The sequence below is a fragment of the Peromyscus maniculatus genome, chromosome 6, assembly GCF_049852395.1.
Source record: "Peromyscus maniculatus bairdii isolate BWxNUB_F1_BW_parent chromosome 6, HU_Pman_BW_mat_3.1, whole genome shotgun sequence".
Lineage (NCBI taxonomy): Eukaryota > Metazoa > Chordata > Mammalia > Rodentia > Cricetidae > Peromyscus > Peromyscus maniculatus.
In genome coordinates, this window is record NC_134857.1 from 24,838,434 (window position 1) to 24,856,937 (window position 18,504).

At 41.6% G+C, this 18,504-nt stretch overlaps 1 protein-coding gene and 1 long non-coding RNA gene across 2 annotated transcripts in view; one reads left to right on the forward strand and one right to left on the reverse strand.

Moving 5' to 3' along the window:
* Positions 1-18,504, forward strand: part of Larp1b (La ribonucleoprotein 1B) — a 103,467-nt gene that overhangs the window by 68,148 nt on the left and 16,815 nt on the right. The window contains 3 exon segments of the mRNA XM_076574031.1: positions 3,766-3,889; positions 16,987-17,198; positions 17,619-17,725. Of these exon segments, the coding sequence (XP_076430146.1) occupies positions 3,766-3,889; positions 16,987-17,198; positions 17,619-17,725 (443 nt within the window).
* LOC143273839 (uncharacterized) lies at positions 16,610-17,560 on the reverse strand. The gene is made up of 2 exons (XR_013052040.1): positions 17,313-17,560; positions 16,610-16,802 (listed from the first exon to the last, which is right to left on the reverse strand). It is a non-coding gene; the product is annotated as an uncharacterized LOC143273839 (long non-coding RNA).

Sequence of the window (18,504 nt, forward strand, 5' to 3'; positions counted from 1 at the left end):
CTTATCCCTCATTCCTCAAGCATCTCTGGGGTAAATAAATGTGGGAGCTGGTCTCCTACAGGCCTTCCCATCAGAGAATTATTCATCAGATGTATCCAACTGTTGAATATTAGTTGTCATCTGCTGTATATTCTTATGGCCTCTGGCAAACCAAACCAAACCCAAAACAACAACAACAGAAAAACCTCTTTGCTTCTCCTTCTTTCCTGCCTCTCCATAACCTTTTCATTTGTCCTGGTGGCATTGGAGGGTTTGGTGTGCCATATAATAGACCCCTTTGTCCCATCAGCTTTACTGGTATGTGTTCATTGCAATGAGTCACTGGTCTGGTTCAAGGCCTCTGGTTTCTGGTACACCATCCTCACTGGAGCCTCACCAGAACTCCTCTGGGATAGCCTGAGGCCACCCTGAGTCTTGGAGATCCTGTAAGTATTGTTCCACAGGACCAATCCCTTCACTCTCTCCAGCAGGTCCTAGATGGGGTAGATGCTGCAGTGGGTCAACCCAAAGCCCAGCTGTGGGCCTGGGTGGTAGCCAAGCTAGTCAGTCAGGGCCACTGGGGCTACCCGCCTCGAGCAAGGGGACAGAGTCAGCTCCCCTACTGATTGCCCTCAGGGTCAGTGTACCCTCACCTGTGGTGAGGGGTGAGAGCCATCTCTTCTGAGTACAGGGGCCAGCTCTCTTGCTATAGTGAGGCAAGGCCAGCTTTCCCAGGGCCAGGGAAAGGCAGGGCCTTTCTGATTTCTTCTCATGGCCCTCTGATCTCTTCTCAAATGGTGCCTAGGGCCTCCTGGGGTGTCACAGACCACAGACATCAACACAACTGCAGCTGGACCACAGACTCAAACATGGCCCTCAGCAGCAGCTTTGCTGGGATGACATCCTGGCTCTGGGTGGAAGGAATGGTCATTCAGGTGGGAATGGTTCTGGCAGCCATATGGACACCACCAAGGCCTCAGGTTGTGTCCCCAATTCTGGGCCTCTATGTGACCTTTGGTGGCAATGTAGGACCCAGAATTCAGCACAGACCCCAGCCGCAGTAGGGGCTGACATGGTCCTCAGCAGCAGCTAGGTCTGGATGTCACCCCTGCCGCAGTGGCAGTATGGCCCTGAGACACCAACATGGCCCTACTGGGTGTCTGCACAGCCTTTTATGGTAACAGGATCATCAGACATCAACACAGACCTTGGCTGGCTGCAGTAGGGCCATGAACCCTGATGTGACCCTCAGCTGCAACCCTGGCCCAGACTTCACCATGACATTCAGTAGCAGCACAGGCCACTAAGATTTGGATGCATCCTAGCCCTCGGTCACCAACCTGGACTCAGATGGCTGATCTGAACCTGGGTATCCTCATGGTGCTTGGTGGCAACAGGAGCCACATACATCTATCTGAACCCTGGCTGCTATGGGCCATGAACCCAGACATGGTTCTGGGCAACAGCCTAGGCCTGGCTGTCATCATGGCCCCAAGTGGCAGCAAAGGCCACCCAGATTGGCATGGCTCCAGTGGCAGTGTGGCTTGTGGACCCAAACACAGCCTCAGGAGGTGGCCCAGCCCACTGGAATCAGCATGGCACTCGACAGCAGCAGGAACCATGGACATCAGCACACCCTGGCTACTGTAGGACCAGGACCCAGACATGGCCCTTGGCAGCAGCCTGGCCAGGACATCACCATGGCTCTGGGTGGCAAGCAGACCTACCCCCTCAGTCTACTCCTCACTGCCTTCACCATGGCCCTAGGTAGCAAGCAGGCCTCCAACATCAGCCCACTCCTCACTGTCTTCATTTCTCCCTTTCTGTGTTTTTCCACAGCACATGAACCATTCTGCTTCTCTATCTCCCCCATATCTCCACCACATATTTCCTTATCATAATAAGGCCCACATGCCTGGTGGGCCCATAGCTGTCTTCCTGCCGGCCTTGAGGCCTTGAGAACCCCGACTGGCTAGACCTCATTTCAAGATTGACACTTTTGATTCCTGCACTTACTTAGTTTTTAACCAATTATCTTTTTTTTTTTTTTTTGGTTTTTCGAGACAGGGTTTCTTTGTGTAGCTTTGCGCCTTTCCTGGAACTCACTTGGTAGACCAGGCTGGTCTCGAACTCACAGAAATCCGCCTGCCTCTGCCTCCCAAGTGCTGGGATTAAAGGCGTGCGCCACCACCGCCTGGCCTTCCAATTATCTTTTATATCAATTGTTTTAAAATTAGAACAGAATATACACTGTCTATATCCATCCAGGTTGGTTTTGTTTTTATGTCTGCCATGTTATAAGCATAGAATCATTGTTTATTGACTTGAATTAGGACTTGAAGAGCAATTTTTTTTCTCTTTTTCTTTCTGGTATTGGGATCAATTATAGAGCATTGTGTGTACTAGGCAAGCACTCTACCACAGGCTACAACTAGAGACCCTCCTCTCCAATTTTTCGCCAGTGCGAGGGATTGAACCCTGGAATCTCACACATGTTAAACAAGTACTTTCACCAAGTGAACTCTCCCAGCTCCTTTTAAAGGCTTTGGAAGAAGAAATTTTGGGCTAAAGTTAGGAGCTGGCATAATTTCTTAAGATTCCCTTTAAATACATATTTTAATTCTTTGGAAATTCCTTTTCTATACCATGAAATATCATATGAGTCATCCTCATCTCCCCTCATTTCATAGCTCCAACACATTTCCCTTCTAAACATAAATAAGATCATCTAAAATATTGACAGGATTTGGTGGATGATGCTAGTTGGTAGTAACTAATGACTGAAGGTATGACATTCTATGGCTAGATATTCAAAGTAAACTTCTACAACTGTACTGTAATAATGCTTTTAATTTGCTTCCATCTGACAAACACTTAAGCACTCTTTGGATAGATGTTGTTTGGTTAATCTTCCAGAAGTAGATTGTCAGTCACTCCAGATCTTTGCCTACCTTCTAGATGTGAATGGAATCTGCCTCCATTAATGCTCTGCATGTTTGGAGGTCCATGCAGTGGACATGTAAGTGATAATGTAGCAGGAGGAGCCTGTGGAGCAGAGGCAGGGGAGTGGTCCATTCCTCCCTCCTGTCGCTGAGCTTCTGAGAGGTGTTTAGAGATGAATCTAAAGCACATCTAGATATATCACTCATCCCACATACCCCATCAATTAGAGAACGAAGCGAAAACTTCTAGTAGCTTTCTCCAGGCTCCTCAACAAGCCTTTAATTGCCCAGGTTGTACACATATTTTCTCATTCACTTAATTATTTTTCTAATAAATGTGACTTTTCTAAGTTCCTTGTGTCTGCTTACAATCATTATTTAGAATACTATTCCCCATCTTGTAAAATCTCATCCTTACCTTTCTAGTATCTTAAATCTTATACCAAATGTCGCTGTTCATATTTCACCTGGTAATCATTTGTTTTTAGTGTGTACATTTCTTTTGAACTTAAAAAATCTCTTAAAGGGCAGGTCATATTTAGATTACTATGTAAATTCAATAATGCCCAGCATTCTTGTTTATAAATGCCCAACAAATAACTGATGACTAGCGTATATGCTCTTACAAAGCTTTTAGTATAAAATATTTATATTTTAGGGATCTCTATGCCTCTTGAGCTTTGAATATTATTGTTAAATATAATGCTAGATTAGAACATCTTTGTTACAGTAGAGTCCATAAATCCTGTTCTAAAGCTCAGTTGTTTTGAGGTTGGTATCATTTGTTGTCTGTTGGTTAATCTTTTAGCCAGGTCAGTAATTAGATTCCTCCATTCTACTTCAGCAAGAAGTTGAGAACTTTAGGAAGCTAAGTCTCATTAGTAAAGAGCAGTTTGAAAACCTAACACTTGAACTTCCTTTTGAGCCAAACCGAGAAGTTCTTGTAGCACCTTTACAGTTCAGGCAAGGTATGTACACGTGCTTTTGTGTTTGAGTACTCTCAAAGCAGTTCTTCATTGTTTTAAAGGATGCATTAGGTATCGATCAATAATAGGATTAAGAAAACTGAACATATATATTGTATGTATGCATACATACAATATATATGTATACACACATATATGAAGATTCAAAAATATAGACTGTAACATGGGAGGAGGCAATCTTGAGGTCAAGCCAGAGATCTGGATAGGATTGCTGTAACTCTGCATCAATGGATAGGTAATCTCATAGTGTCGGCATCCTTATCTGTTGCAGCATCAGCACCATACAGTGCTCAGAGCTATGTGCTTGCTCATAATTGGTGCTTAGTATATCTAATGCAATTTTCAGTTTGTTGAAAATGTTTCTCTTCTTAAGCCAAATTAAAATTCTCAGTTCTTAGGACACACCATGAAGTTTACTATTTTGTTTTGAGGCTCCCGCTCTGTGTGAAAATGTAAATGCGTGTAGTAGTCCTAAATAGAACCTGACATTTCCAGGCAAGTGCAATTGACTTTGATAGTCTTTCTTGAAGATGGTTAAAAACATGACTCTTCTGAGGTGAGTACTGGAATTACAGGCATGCTCCACACCCAGTTTGCATTTACATCAGTGCTGGGTCCTCATGCTTGTGCAGCAAGCACTTTTGAACCATCTCCATGGCCCCAATGACATTGTCTTAATCAGTGTGTGTGTAAGCTGCAAACACTGTAATAGGATGGCAAGTCTCTCTAGTTGAAATGTTGATGAGGTTTCTTGTAGTAAAGTCTGCAGTCTTTCTCAGTGCACTATTGGAGAAGCAAAGGAGTTTGTCCTAGGAAGTTTCCACCTTCTAGATTTTGCAAGTTGTGTCGCTGTGGTCACATTTAACTTGTTTTCTATTCCCACAGGTTTGATACAGAGGGATGATTGGCTTGACACTAAAATTTTCCATACACAGTGATGTATTGACTATTATTGTGAGATGGGATTCTCACTGTCTTGTGCAGGCTCACCTTGACCTCTTCTTCTTGAGCAGTCCTGCTTTAGCCACTGAGAGGCTGGCTGCAGGTGTGCACCCTGTGCTGGTGAAGTCATTTCTGACATTGGGTTTGCAGCATGGGGGAATGAACAGGAGGCCTCTTCACTGCCCCGCTGTGACCCAGCTCCTGTCACAGGAGGCAGGGTGTCTCCTTTGAATCCCTGTTATTTGTTAATCTCCACTTTTTAGTTTTTCCTGATTTCGTTTGCTCTTTCTTATGGTCCTGTTAGTTTCTGGTCTTGCTCCCGTCTCTCTGCCCCAGTGGGGTTTGCTGTGTTCCTCACTGTGTCATGTGTCGGAGTGGATGGAGGACTGAGGTTGACGCCGAGAGCACCCAGTGCTGCATATTTCCTTTTAAGGAAAATGCATTTCACAAATTTCAAAAGCATATGCTTTAATTTTCATTCAGTTACTAAATTTTTGTAATTAAAAATGTTTTTTTCTTTTTCTTTTTTCTTTTTTTTCTTTTTTGAGCTGAGGATCAAACCCAGGGCCTTGTGCTTGCTAGGTAAGCACTCTACCACTGAGCTAAATCTCCAACCCTAAAAATGTTTTTGACCTATCAATTATTTCAATTTTCTTAAAATTTCTTAGTTTGAGTGTTTTCATAAAAATTTTTTTTGGAGGAGAAGTTTAGCATACTGAATGTAGACTTTCTTTTCTAATAAGCATTTAATCCTGTTACTTTCTTCCCAACACTACAGTAGCTGCAGTTCAAAAATGTTGATATAGTGTATTAATTTTCATTTGTAATGATTTCTATAATATATTAAGATTTCAACTTTTATCTTTATTTAGGAATGTGTTATTTTATTTCCAAGCAATTGGAAACTTTTCCTTTTTATGGCAGTCTTTTTTTATTCATTATTTGATTATGAAGAACATACTATACATTATTTCAATGATTTTATGGCCATGGCAATGTCTTGTGTGCATGCATATGTTTTCTGGGGGTTAAATCCAAGCCCTCTCACATGCTATGAAATCACCCCATCATGGGGTTACATACTGTGTGTAGTGGGATGCTCTATGATATCTATTTGATCCAGTTGGCTGTTGGTATTGATTAACTGGTTTCTCTGTCTGTTTGTTCTGTTTATTTCTGAGGATAGGTTGAGGTCTCTTTATCTTCATCTGTTAGTGTGTCTGATGCATCTACTTTGGAGCTCTTCTGTTGGGTGCACAACATATATGGCTCATTGTGTCAGACTGGCAAATTGAGCCTCCTATTGATCTGTATTATCTTTCTTTATCTTCAATAGTTTTCTTTGCTCTGGAATTTGTCTGGTTTCAGTTAAACTACTCCATACTTCTATTGATTTTTTTTTTAAAAGATGTGTGTGATATATCTATTTCTATCCTTTTACCTCCTGCATCATTATACTTGAAATAAAGTTGCTATATCATATAATTAGGTAATGTTTGTTTTCAACCTGACAATTCCTTTTAGTTGGTATATTTAGACTACTTACTTTTAATTAATTTGTTTGTTTTTGAAACAGGATTTCTCTACATAGCCCTGGCTATTCTGGAACTCACTATGTAGATCAGGTTGGCCTCAAACTCACAGAGCTCCTCTTCATACCTCCTGAGTTCTGTGATTAAAGTCATGTGCCAACTGGCCTGGAATACTTACTACTTTTAACATAATAAATATGTTGGGATCTAGGGTTACATTTTTTATTTAATATTTAATATTCATATATGCATATAACATGTTTAGATCCAACTCACCCCCTATCCTTTCCCTCAATTCCTCTCCTCTCCCGATCCTATCTTTCCCTCCCACATTCATGTGTGTGCACACTTGCACTCTCTCTCAATGATTTATTATTATTATTTTACATCCCAACCCTAGTTTTCCCTCCCTCTTCTTCTCCCAGTGTAGTAGGAATCTTAAAGAGTCTTATTAATAAAATCAAACCTGGAGCCAAGTATTGGGGTGAAAGCTGGAAGATCAGATGCAGAACAAGCCACAGCTACCTCACCTTGCTGGATCCTCAGCTGGTCTTGTTTCCTCAGACTGGAGGCCTCTGAGTCCTCATCCAGAATGGGTCTCAGCTGAATTGCTGCTCGAAAGCCTGAATGCTTTACCAGCCAAATGCTTAACCAGCCAAATGCTTCTAGTTCCTGATCCTTACATCTTATATATCTTTCTGCTTTATACATCACTCCCTGGGGTTAAAGGCGTGTGTCACCATGCCTGGCTGTTTCCAATGTGGCCTTGAACTCACAGAGATCCAGAGGGATTTCTACCTCAGGAATGCTAGGATTAAAGGTGTGAGTGCCACCATTTTCTAGCCTTTGTATCTAGTGGCTGTTCTGTCTCTGACCCCAGATAAGTTTATTAGGGTGCACAATATTTTGAGGAACACAATACCACCACACCCCAGTCTCTTCCCCCACCTCCCCTCTGCCCCATACCCCATCCACTCCATTTTTATTCAGAGAAGAGCAGGCCTCCCATGGATATCAACCAAACATGGCATACCAAGTGCTTACATGCACTGTCTCTTTCTGCTTAATATCAGGTTTGTAATTTGTTTCTGCTCCCTGAGTTGTTTCTGTTTCACCTTTGTATATGTGTATGTTAAATGGCTTTTGTGGTGGTTCTAGGATTTGTGAAACATAGCTTTTCATAGGTTATGGACAATCAGTATTTTACTATTGCAATAAGATTGTCTATAAACTTTCCCCCACTTGTGCCATTTTCCCTCATCTCTTCCCCCCCCCCCCCGTGTGTGTATGTGTGTGTGTAGTCACATGCCTGCCATGACACACAAGGGGAGGTCTGTCAGAGCACAACTTTTGGGAAATGGTTCTCTTTTCAGCTTGCCTTTGAGACCTAGTATCTCTTGACTCTGCCATCCTGTGTACTCCAGGCTAGCTGACCTACCATATTCTAGGCAATTCTCTGGTCTCTACTCATCTTAGGACTGTTGATATCTGGGTTTGAGTGTTGAGGGGTTTTTTGTTGTTGTTGTTTTGTTTTGGTGTGTGTGTGTGTGTGTGTGTGTGTGTGTGTGTGTGTGTGTGTGTGTGTACTGGCCTCAAACTCACAGAGATTCACCTGGCTCTGCCTCCCAAGTGCTGGGATTAAAGGCGTGCGCCACCACTTCCTGGTTTTTTTGGTTTTGTTTTTATGTGGTTCCAGGGATTGAGCTTGGGTGGTCGGGTTTTTACAGCAAATACTTTTACACATGGAGTCATCTCACTTCTCCCCATCATTTCTTTTTTAAAAGTTTTGTTTCTTTAAAAGAATTATATGTATAGAAATATTTGCTCTGCATGTGTGTGCACACCATGTTGAGCCTATTGTGAGCAGAGAGAAAAACAGATCTTTTGGGAACACCGCATGGGTGCTGAGAATCGAACCAGGTCTTCTTAAGAGCAGCAAGTGCTCTTAACAGCCATCTCTCCAGGCCCCTCCTATGTATTTCTTTACACAATAGTTTTCTTCTTTATCTCTTCATACAGTTAAAAGCCCATTGGGCTGTATATATCTTTTACTTTTTAACTATTAAACATGTTTTAGAGAACTTAAAACAGAGTATAAACTATTACATCAGTCCACACATTTCTCTTGCTCTCCCTCCATTTCTGGTAGTCTGTTTCTGTCTGGTATCATGTTTTATTTATTACTAAAGTCCTTTCTTTAGCAATTTGGTACATTTGGTGATTTCTCTTAATTCTCACTTATCTGCTAACTCTTCCTTCTGTTTCACTAATGTGGCATTCTGGGTTAGCAGTTCTTTCTGGTTCCCATGGTTTAAGATACGGAAATTCAGTCACTCATTGTTCAGTACAGACATTATTCTTTCTCTCTAGCTTTCCTTATCTTCTTTCAAGGCAGCAGCTGCCACTGTAGCCAGGCTAGCCTTCTGTTTCAGCCTCCTCTGTGGTGGGATGATAGGTGATTCAGTGAGAGTACACTATCACCAGGATGCCTTCTTGGGAATTACCTGAGCCTCCAGAAGTATTTTTCTGTTGTTTTACCTTCATTACAGTGGCTGTGCTTTAAACTACTAAACAACTGCTAAGGCCAAATCCTGGGGATTTTTTTGGGGGGGGATCCTGTTCCCCCAGACAACGGTCCTGTTGCTGCCACTAAATGGAGTTCTAACTAAATTTCTACAGTTCTAATAAAACTTGAGATTCAAAGGCTAGGGTGAAAACCTCTGAGCTCAGAGAGTTAGAGTAGCAACTGGCTAACTTTCTCTTTGCTGGCATCCTGGAATCCGCTCCCTTCCTGTCAACTAAGAAGCAGCAAACCCACCCCTCAGTCCAAGTTAATTTTATTTAATTAAAGCAAATACAACACATCTTTACATAGTAACAAATGCAGCATGAACAAATGTAACACATTTACATCTTTGCCTGGTTAAATAAATATTCCACATTTCTCCTATAAAACTATATACAACAAGAACAATTATTAAGTAAGGATTACATTTACAATATCCAGTCCCTTTGCATTTGACAAATTCAGAGAAATCACACTATTACCTATTCTATATTGATTAACCCAAAGTTCTGTAACTAATTTACCTTCTATCATAACTAAGGAAAACTATTAACTACAACTATCTAGTCTTCAACTCCATCAAAGGCACCAGAAGGATATAATATTACCTGAGTAAACAGAAAGTGCGGTGCAAGCCACTTCCAAAACTATAGAAATGATAGACATCTAGCTGCCTGGACAGTCATCCAAGGTTCCTCTGCAATGTTGGGGCATCCAGTCTTCAGCCTACAGACCTAGAATATCTGGCAGACTCTTCTATGAAGCAGGAATTTTGAAGGACTGTCTTACCTTGTTTTGGCAAAGTTCAGCAGTCTGTTTCCTTTGTGTCCTGTTTGTGCAGTTTATACAGCATACTGTCAGCAGTTGAGCAGTTTCTTTGCCCAGTGTCTAACCTTGCCACAACGAAAGCAAACTCCATATGACGTTTCTTTAATGCCCATAATCTTCTCTGAAGTAAATCAGTGCTGCCAAGAGCAGACATATCTCACTGTCATGAAAAGCCTCAGGTTATTAAACAGCTTAAATGCTATATTCTGTAGGTCTTTGAAGTGTTAGAAGACTGTCTATCTAAATATATCTGTTTAACCAAGAACAGAAACATATATATAGTATAACAAAATAACTTTGTGTGTGTGTGTGTGTGTGTGTGTGTGTGTGTGTACCAAAATCCTTGCCAATGCAAAATATTTAGGGTTAATAATTGTCTTTTTATCCTGTTCCTATATCCCCACTAAATGATGACAAACATCCATAACCCAGCAAATGACCAAAAACTACCCACCTCACCTCTTGGGAATGTGGATGTTGTGTTCTCTAGACTGCTTCCTGCTATCTGCAGATGAAGACTTCTTTTTTGGGAACCTGAGAAAACTGAAATAATGGTCAAGTCCTGGGAAAAGCAGCTATAACATTTGCTGTCCAGTCTCTGTGCAATGGGAAAGCACAAGGCTTATCTGCAGTCCTGGCTGGAATAGTCTATGAGGCTGGACCATCTCAGCCAGCAGCCTCTGGATGCAGAACTCTGAGGAAACTGCAACAGAGGTACTCAGAGAAGCTGGATCACCTGGGCCACTTGTTTTCATTGATGTCTGGTCCCCTTGTTCTGAAAACACAACTTTCAAATGTAACATACATACCTGCATTAACCTAAGTGTGGACTGTGCATTGTACACAAGCCAGCCCAAGATGATTTTTTTTTTGTTTTATGTTTGAGCAGGTAAAATATACACCTGTCTTATATCTATAGCCAGGATTTTTTTTTTGAGGGGGGAGTCTTCCCCAATCAAACCTGATTACTATTAACCTTGAATAAATCTACAGCTTCTCATTTCCTGTGGAAATAAACATAACCTCTTACCCAAAGAAATACATTTTTTGAGTTCCATTTTAAAGTTAAGGCATCCCTAAAGTATGTAGGCTGGTTTAATTCAGCAATCTCTTTCACAATCCCGTCTCCCAGCAGCTGTTGTTTGTTTATTGGCATTCAAAAAATTCAAAGACAACCCAACACCATACAGGATTTAGAACCCCTGTGTATTTTTTCATCTTAGTATGGCTTTTTTCTTTTATATTACCTTACTCTTTCTTTAAAGACTTTATTATTTTTAAACTTTTTTCCATGACTATCTAATCCTTTTTCTTTTTTTAAGCCTATACACTGTAACCTTTTTAGAGGTTTTCTTCTGTCTGAACCTGCTTTATTGTGTATTTCTAGCCTTTTCTGTCTACATGAGCAAAATCTTTTTTATTGTTATAATTCTCTCTCTCTCTCTCTCTCTCTCTCTCTCTCTCTCTCTCTCTTTCTTTTTCGTTCTCCTTCCTTTCTTATTAAGAAAAATTTTGCATTCATTTTACACGCCAATTAACGATCCCCCTATTTCCTCCTCCCGCCCCCCCCAGCCCCCCCCCACAACCCACCCCCAACTTTCCCTGACAAGAAGGCAAAATCTTAAACTGCTAAGCTATCATCTTTGGGTCCTTTTCCACAGCTTTGGCGGCTGGGTCCGCCCCTTCTCAGATCTGTGAGAGCAGAGCCTAAAACTCTAGGGCCTGTTGGAGGGGTGTGACCAAGAACTGCATTCAACCACACTAACTCTAGGTAGTTGGTGCCTTGCACTGTGATCAGGCGTTTTCACTTTGCTTTTTGTTTCTACTTAGTGGGAAAAGGCTGTATGTTTTTTTTTTTCCCCAGCTTTCTCAGGCCTTATGTTGAAATATAGACCCCATGTTAGAACACCAAAATGTACCAGACTTTTTCTTTTAGGTCACCAACTGTCTCCCAAATCATGACACAGAGACTTATTATTAGTTATGAATGCTTGGCCTAGCTTAGGCATATTTCTGGCTAGCTCTTTCAACTCAAATGAACCCATTTCTCTTTATCTGCCTTTTATCTCGGGCTTATTACCTTTCTTCCTTCTGTATATCTTACTTTCACTATTTCTCTATGTCTAGCTGGTTGGTGGCTGCCTGACTTCTTACCCTGGGTTTGTCCCTCATTCTTTCCTCCTCCTCTTTGTGTGTGTGTGTGTGTGTGTGTGTGTGTGTGTGTGTTTGGTTTTTCTGTATAGCTTTGGAGCCTGTCCTTGGAACTCACTCTGTAGACCAGGCTGGCTTCAAACTCACAGAGATCCTCCTGTCTCTGCCTCCTGAGTGCTGGGATTAAAGACGTGCGCCACCACTGGGCATTTTTTTAAAGCAGAGTTTATCCTAGGTCTCTGGGGTATCCTGCTTCTGAGTCCTGGCACTCAGGGGGCAGCTCCCTCTCTGGGCATGGGTCTCCAGCTCTGCCAGTCATCAGTTGGTCACTCCCTCAGTTTCTGTGCCATCTTTACCACAGCACATCTTGTAAGCAGGACAAATTGTAGGTTGAAGCGTTTGTGGCTGGGTTGGGGTCCCAGACCCTCCACCGGAAGTCTTGCTTGGTCACATGAGATAGCTGGTTCAGGCTCTGTAACCCCTATTGCTAGGAGTCTTAGCTAGAGTCACCCTCATAGATTCCTGGGAGTTTCCATTGCTCTAGGATAGAACCAAACATGAATGGCAAAAAAAGTCAATGAAATAATTTTTAGTGATATTCTACTATATTCACATATTGTGACCTAGCCCAACTGTCATCAGAGAAGCTTCACCCAGCAACTGATGGAAACACATGCAGAGACCCACAGCCAAACATTAGGCAGAGCTTGAGGAATCCTGTGGAAGAGGGGGAGGAAGGATTGCAGGACTCAGTGACCCCACAAGAAAACCCACAGAACCAACTAACCTGGACTCATAGGGGCCCCCAGAGACTGAACTGACAACCAGGCAGCCTGCAAGGGACCGATCTTTGCATATATGTTACAATTGTGTAATTGGTCTTCTTGTGGGACTCATGACAGTGGGGGCAGGGGCTTTCTCCGACTCTGTTGCCTGTTTTGGGGACCCTTCCCTCCTAGGTTGCCTCATTCAGTCTTAATAGGAGGGGAGGTACTTATTCTTATTGCAACTTGATATAATTGCAATTGCTGGTTGTTATCCATGGGATGCCCCCCTGTTCTGAAGAGAAACAGTGGAGGAATGGATGGGATGCAGGGAGAGGGGTATTGATTGGGAAGAGAGGGTGGGACAGGGAACTTTCATTGTGTAAAAATAAAAAAAGTCTAAGCCCAGTGTGACTGACTCTTCTAGTTCAGTCCGTGGTCAGCATATTCTGACCCATCATAGTTGGTCAAAACCTTCCATTATTACTAAGGCCTATTTTCATGCCACAGAGGCAAAACTGAGCTATTTCAACAAAGGTCTCCTGACCCAAAAAAAGCCAAAAATATTTACACTCTGGCATTTGCTGAACTTGGCTTTAGTGACACTTTTATTGATTTAAAAACAAAGTGACGAACACAAACCTTTGAAGTCTCTGTCTCCCATTGGTGTTGCTGTTGTACAAGGCAACAGCTAGTAGTGTGGGAAGGGATCACCCTGAGCTGCACTTTGAGTTGGTGTCGGTACATTTTGGAAATTCTCACCTTGTAGAAAAGTAGGCTCAGTGGTTCTTAAGTTTATCAAGCATTTGCTTATTCGCTGGGAAAGTAGTTAAAAATGGGGGTCCACATCAAGTTCCTGGTTCAGTAAGTTATAGGCTGAATCCAGGAATGCACATGTCTAACAAGTTCCCATCTCAGAGTGCTGTTTAGGGCCACATTTTGCTAGCCACTATTTAGCTTATGAGATATTGTTCCTTCATAAGCTTTTAGCAAAATCTGGATAGATGGTAGATGGCTTGTAATGTGATGTTCTGAAGAGCATATGGCCTGATTTGTTTTTACAGCTCTTTTGAAGTATAGTTTACATGTCATTAAAATGTAACCACTTTGGGCTGGAGAGATGGCTCAGCGTTATGTCCTGAGTTCTATTCCCAGCAACCATATATTAGCTCACAACCATCTTTAGTGGGATCTGATGCCCTCTTCTGACATAAAGTTGTATATTCAGATAGAGCATCATACATAAAATAAATAAGTAAATCTTTTTAAAAAATGTAACCACTTTAAGGCTATCATTTGAATTTCAGTAAATGTTATAGTTGCACATCAGCAATCCCCTCCAGTGTACAATTATACAGTGTTGAAAGCTCCTTGCTGCTAATCTATTCTGCCAGGCTAGTACTTGATAAAAATGTTAATATGTGCTTGTTCTCTATTTATATATGCATATTTAAAATGATTTATTATCTGTATGTGTGTATGATCTGCATTTGTGTCTATGCACCACATATGTGCTTGCTGCCCATGGAGGCCAGAATAAGGTGCCAGATCTTCTGGGACTGGAGGTACAGATAGTTGCAAACTGCCATGTGATGGAAAGAGAGAACTGACTCCAAGTTGTCCTCTGACCTCCATACCCTCAAACCCCCTACACAGAAGTGCATAAATGTAATTAAAAGGCCTTTATCATTTGATCTTTGAAATATTCAGATTCAGATAAAATGTAAGAGCTAGCTTAAGGGATTCCATGTGCCAGCCTGACCTGATTTCAAACATTGTTGGTAATTTGGCATTCTTTCTTTATCTTGACTGGTCTTCACCATCTATTTGTTTCTGGCACTTCATACTCAGTCTCGCAGTTACATTGTTTTTCTGGAAATACTTCTTCATATGTTTCAGAATGATAATAAAACTAAATTTTTGTAGGAAAGTAACAAACCCTTGTTTCTTGTGTTTCAATTTGTCAAAATATTGAGTTTGTATCCCAGTAACCTTTGAGTGTAACTGAGTCTTAACGTTTCATTGTGGGCTCATAGAGTTCATAGCCTGCTTCCCTGTGACTTATTCCAGCCATTGTTTCGTTGTCATATTGCTGATGATTGATGGGGTTCCTAAAGTTTGCTCCTGTCCTTTGAAATTTGTTGTTATCCTTTAACTACATTCTCATTTCCTCTTGTATATGTTTCTAATAATTTAGTATTATTGGGTTCTAGACTCAGGATTTCCAAGGCTTATGTATACTTAAGTATACTTCAGTCATTATTTCCTTGGCAAATCCAGCTGATCAGTGCAAATCACTCATAGGTCATAACCCAGTCCTAGGGAGCTTATTTGTTCCAGGAAGTTGTTGATCCTAGAGATTTGGTTTTTCTTTCATCTTAGTGCTTGATTTGACATTGTTCTAGTATATGCTCATTCCTATTTTCAAGACTGTGTGATATTTTGGCAGAAGTAAAATAGCATAAACACAACTGAATGAAGTTTAATATTCCTTCTCACTGGTACTCAATGAGACTGTGGCTGCTGTTTTCAGGGTCCTTATGACATGATAGATAAGAGTAAATGTTAATGGGCTAAATTGAAACTATGACTCAGCTTTCTAATGATATGATAGAATATTTGAGAAATATATAAGAAGGAGAATTTTATTTTGGCTTAGAGTTTTAAGAATTCAGTCCATGGTCACTTGGCTGTTGCCTTTGGACCTGTGGTGGGAGCTTGTGAGCAAAGAGGCATTTCTACCTCTTGGTGAGTGGGCGGCACAAAGAGAAAGGGGAGGGACAAAGGCATGCCTCTATGGGACCTGACTCTCCTCTAAGCTCTACTGCGTTAGTAGTTTGCAGGGTTTCCAACAGTGCCAGTCTGAGTTTGAAGCTGTTTAGACTTCAACTTCTGGGAGGTATTCCAGATCCAAGCTATAGCAGAAGCAACAACCAGATAAAGTGCAGAGGGGCAGTGTCTCAGGCAAGAAACAGAGCCAACTGATTGTACACAAGACGAAGAGCAGGACTTGCAGAGAGAAGGAAAAACTATGCATCAAGGAAGCAAGACAGCTGTTTGGGAAAGCATAATGGAAGTGGAGAGTGGGAATAGGTGGAGCAAATCAGGAGAGATAGGCTTTTGGACTGTGGGCTTCTGAGTGGAGGTTAGTCTCCTGGGCTCTTCAGAGCAGCTGGTGAACACGAGAGGATCTTAGGAAGAGTGGCATGTGGGTAAGTTCAGTTTTGACTTGACAGCCTTGCAGAGTATATGCAGATAGTGAGTACTTGATGCTCTTTGTGGAAGGAAAGAAGAAACAGATGTGAATCCCAAGAAACACAAAAATAGAGCCTGCATGTTGGCCACTGGTTCTTGGTCCATCTTCTGGCTCACTTGTCTTACCGTAAGATTTTCATGAAAAAATCAACAAGGCAAATAGCTCAATAGAAAAACAGCCAAAGGATAGTGGGTGATAAGCTCACAGAAGGGGAATTCTGGAAGGTTCAAGGTCACTGTCACCACTCAGGAAGTGTAAATAGCATTCAGATCCTGTGATGTGAAAGTTCCTAAGTCTGAAGAAAAACTGGTTTTGACTTGGCTGTGCAATTGGCCGAAGTCTGATGTGCTGCTTGCCTGTGAGTGTCAGCTGGTGAGCCACTGTGGAGAGTGGGGAGGTGGTCGGCCTTGAAGGGCAGAAGACCTGCTGCGATGGCATTTCCATTCGGATAAACCCTGGAGAAAGGTACACCAGTACAAGAGAAATGTTCAATTCAGAGAATGAAACAAAGACTGATGTCCTATGTATAGAGTCAGTTAGGGAAAATATTATTGTATGTATGTAGTAACATTAAAATGCCGAGTTTTAGAGCTTGGATATCTCTGGGGGGGGGGGGTAAGCAAGAAGGAAATTGAATTCTAAATGACAACAGGGATGTAAGCCTTCCTTTAAAAGTTGTACTATTTATGTGTTTGTGCACGTGTGTGGGTGCACACTCCCCACAATTTATGTGCAGCGGTGAGAGGACAGCTTGCAGTCATCGTCCTCTGCCTGCACCACATGAGTTCTGCAGCAGGATGCAGGTCATCAGCCTTGGTAGAAGGTACATTGACTTGCGAACCTTCTTGCCTTCTTGCTAGAAAACAGAACGGAATGTTGTAAAACTAGGTAACAGTTACCAAGTATCTTTTTTAATTCTTTTTAAGATATTTGAAATGTTTCAATGAAAAACTGTTGTGCCTAGACAATTTCAGATTTGTCTTTACTCTCAAAGTAGTCTTTTCCTAGCATATAAAGTAATTTCAAGAGCTACTTTGCAGATTTGATTGATAAATGAGCTTAGAAGCTGTTTGATCTTTCAGAAATGACTTCAGCAACAAAGGCTCACACAATGCCCTCTGCAGTTCCATCATCTCTCAGGATTCATCCTGTGTGTACTCCTAAAGCACATCGAATGACTTGGCCCCAAGATCCTAACAAAACACTGAGATTTTATCCTGTAGTCAAAGAACCAAGTGCCATCAATGTAAAGGTACAAACGACCGGGATATGAGGCCTGCGTTGTATGTCCTCTAACAGTGCAAGAGAAGGCTTCTTAATGTGTGCATTTCTAAACTGTAACAATTCACTTTAAAATGGTATTTACCGCAGTGATGTTTTCTCAGGCTGAGAAGCACCTTCTTTTACAGAGTCATGTGATAAAAGACAATGAGCATGTAGTGAATTATTCTGTGTTGATTTCCTTTAGCCTTGTACTCAAACCAAGTCAGGGTCCTCGTTGTTAAGCTTTGTAACTTGTGTTTAAGGTGTTTGGGTTTTGTGACTTCATGTGATTTCACAATGTGCCATCTGCAGTAGGAAAATGTGTGAGTTAGTTTGCAGTCAGAGGGTTTCATTTTCTTGTGAAGTTCATACTACCAAAAGAAATTGCAATGTTTGACTTTTTCTTTAGAGTCCACGAAAGAGGAAGACGAGTCACAGCACAAACCCCCCTCTAGAGAGTCACGTTGGGTGGGTGATGGATTCCAGGGACCATGGGCCAAGACCACCCTCTGTCAGGTACCTGCTTGTTAGCCACTGTCTTGTGCTCTCATTTCAAGTTTTCAGAAAAGGGTACTAAGTTGCTGTTTGGAAGGATTTGAAAATGAATATAGAGAACATTATACAACAATGAGCAATCACAGAGGGGGAGGAAGCAGCTCTGCACGGAGCACTTGGAGGAGAGACTTGAAGATGTTCTCCAAGGGGTGCGCAGGGAAGACTCCAGTGGTACAGCATGCTTTCCATTTCGGTTCTTTCTTGTAAATGGGGATCGTTAGATTTGGAAATGGTGTGAGTGTTGGAAAGTTTCTTTACAAGGAGCCTAGATTCTTTATAATATTTAGAAGGTTCCTGAGAGGTGCTAAGAATTTTGTGTTAAATGGTCTACTCAAACTACATTAAGAATATAGAAACAGATCTGGGTAGTAGTGGCCCACGCCTTTAATCCCAGCACTTGGGAGGCAGAGGAAGGCAGATTTCTGTGAGTTCCAGGACAGCCAGGGCTGTTATACAGAGACACCCTGTCTCGAAAAGCCAATGTATATTTGCATATATATATATATATATATACATACATACACACACACACACATAAACACATACACAGAATAGAAACAAAATATTTTGGATTTTATTTTCCTATTGGGAAGAAACAATTTAGATAATCTATTAGCAGGATGTATTTTTTTCTTTTAGCTTTAAAAGGACCATTATTACTCAAAAATAGGTGAAAATATAAATCATTACTGTGCTGTTTATTTAAAACTATTCATGGGCTCCCGAGATGGCTCACTGGT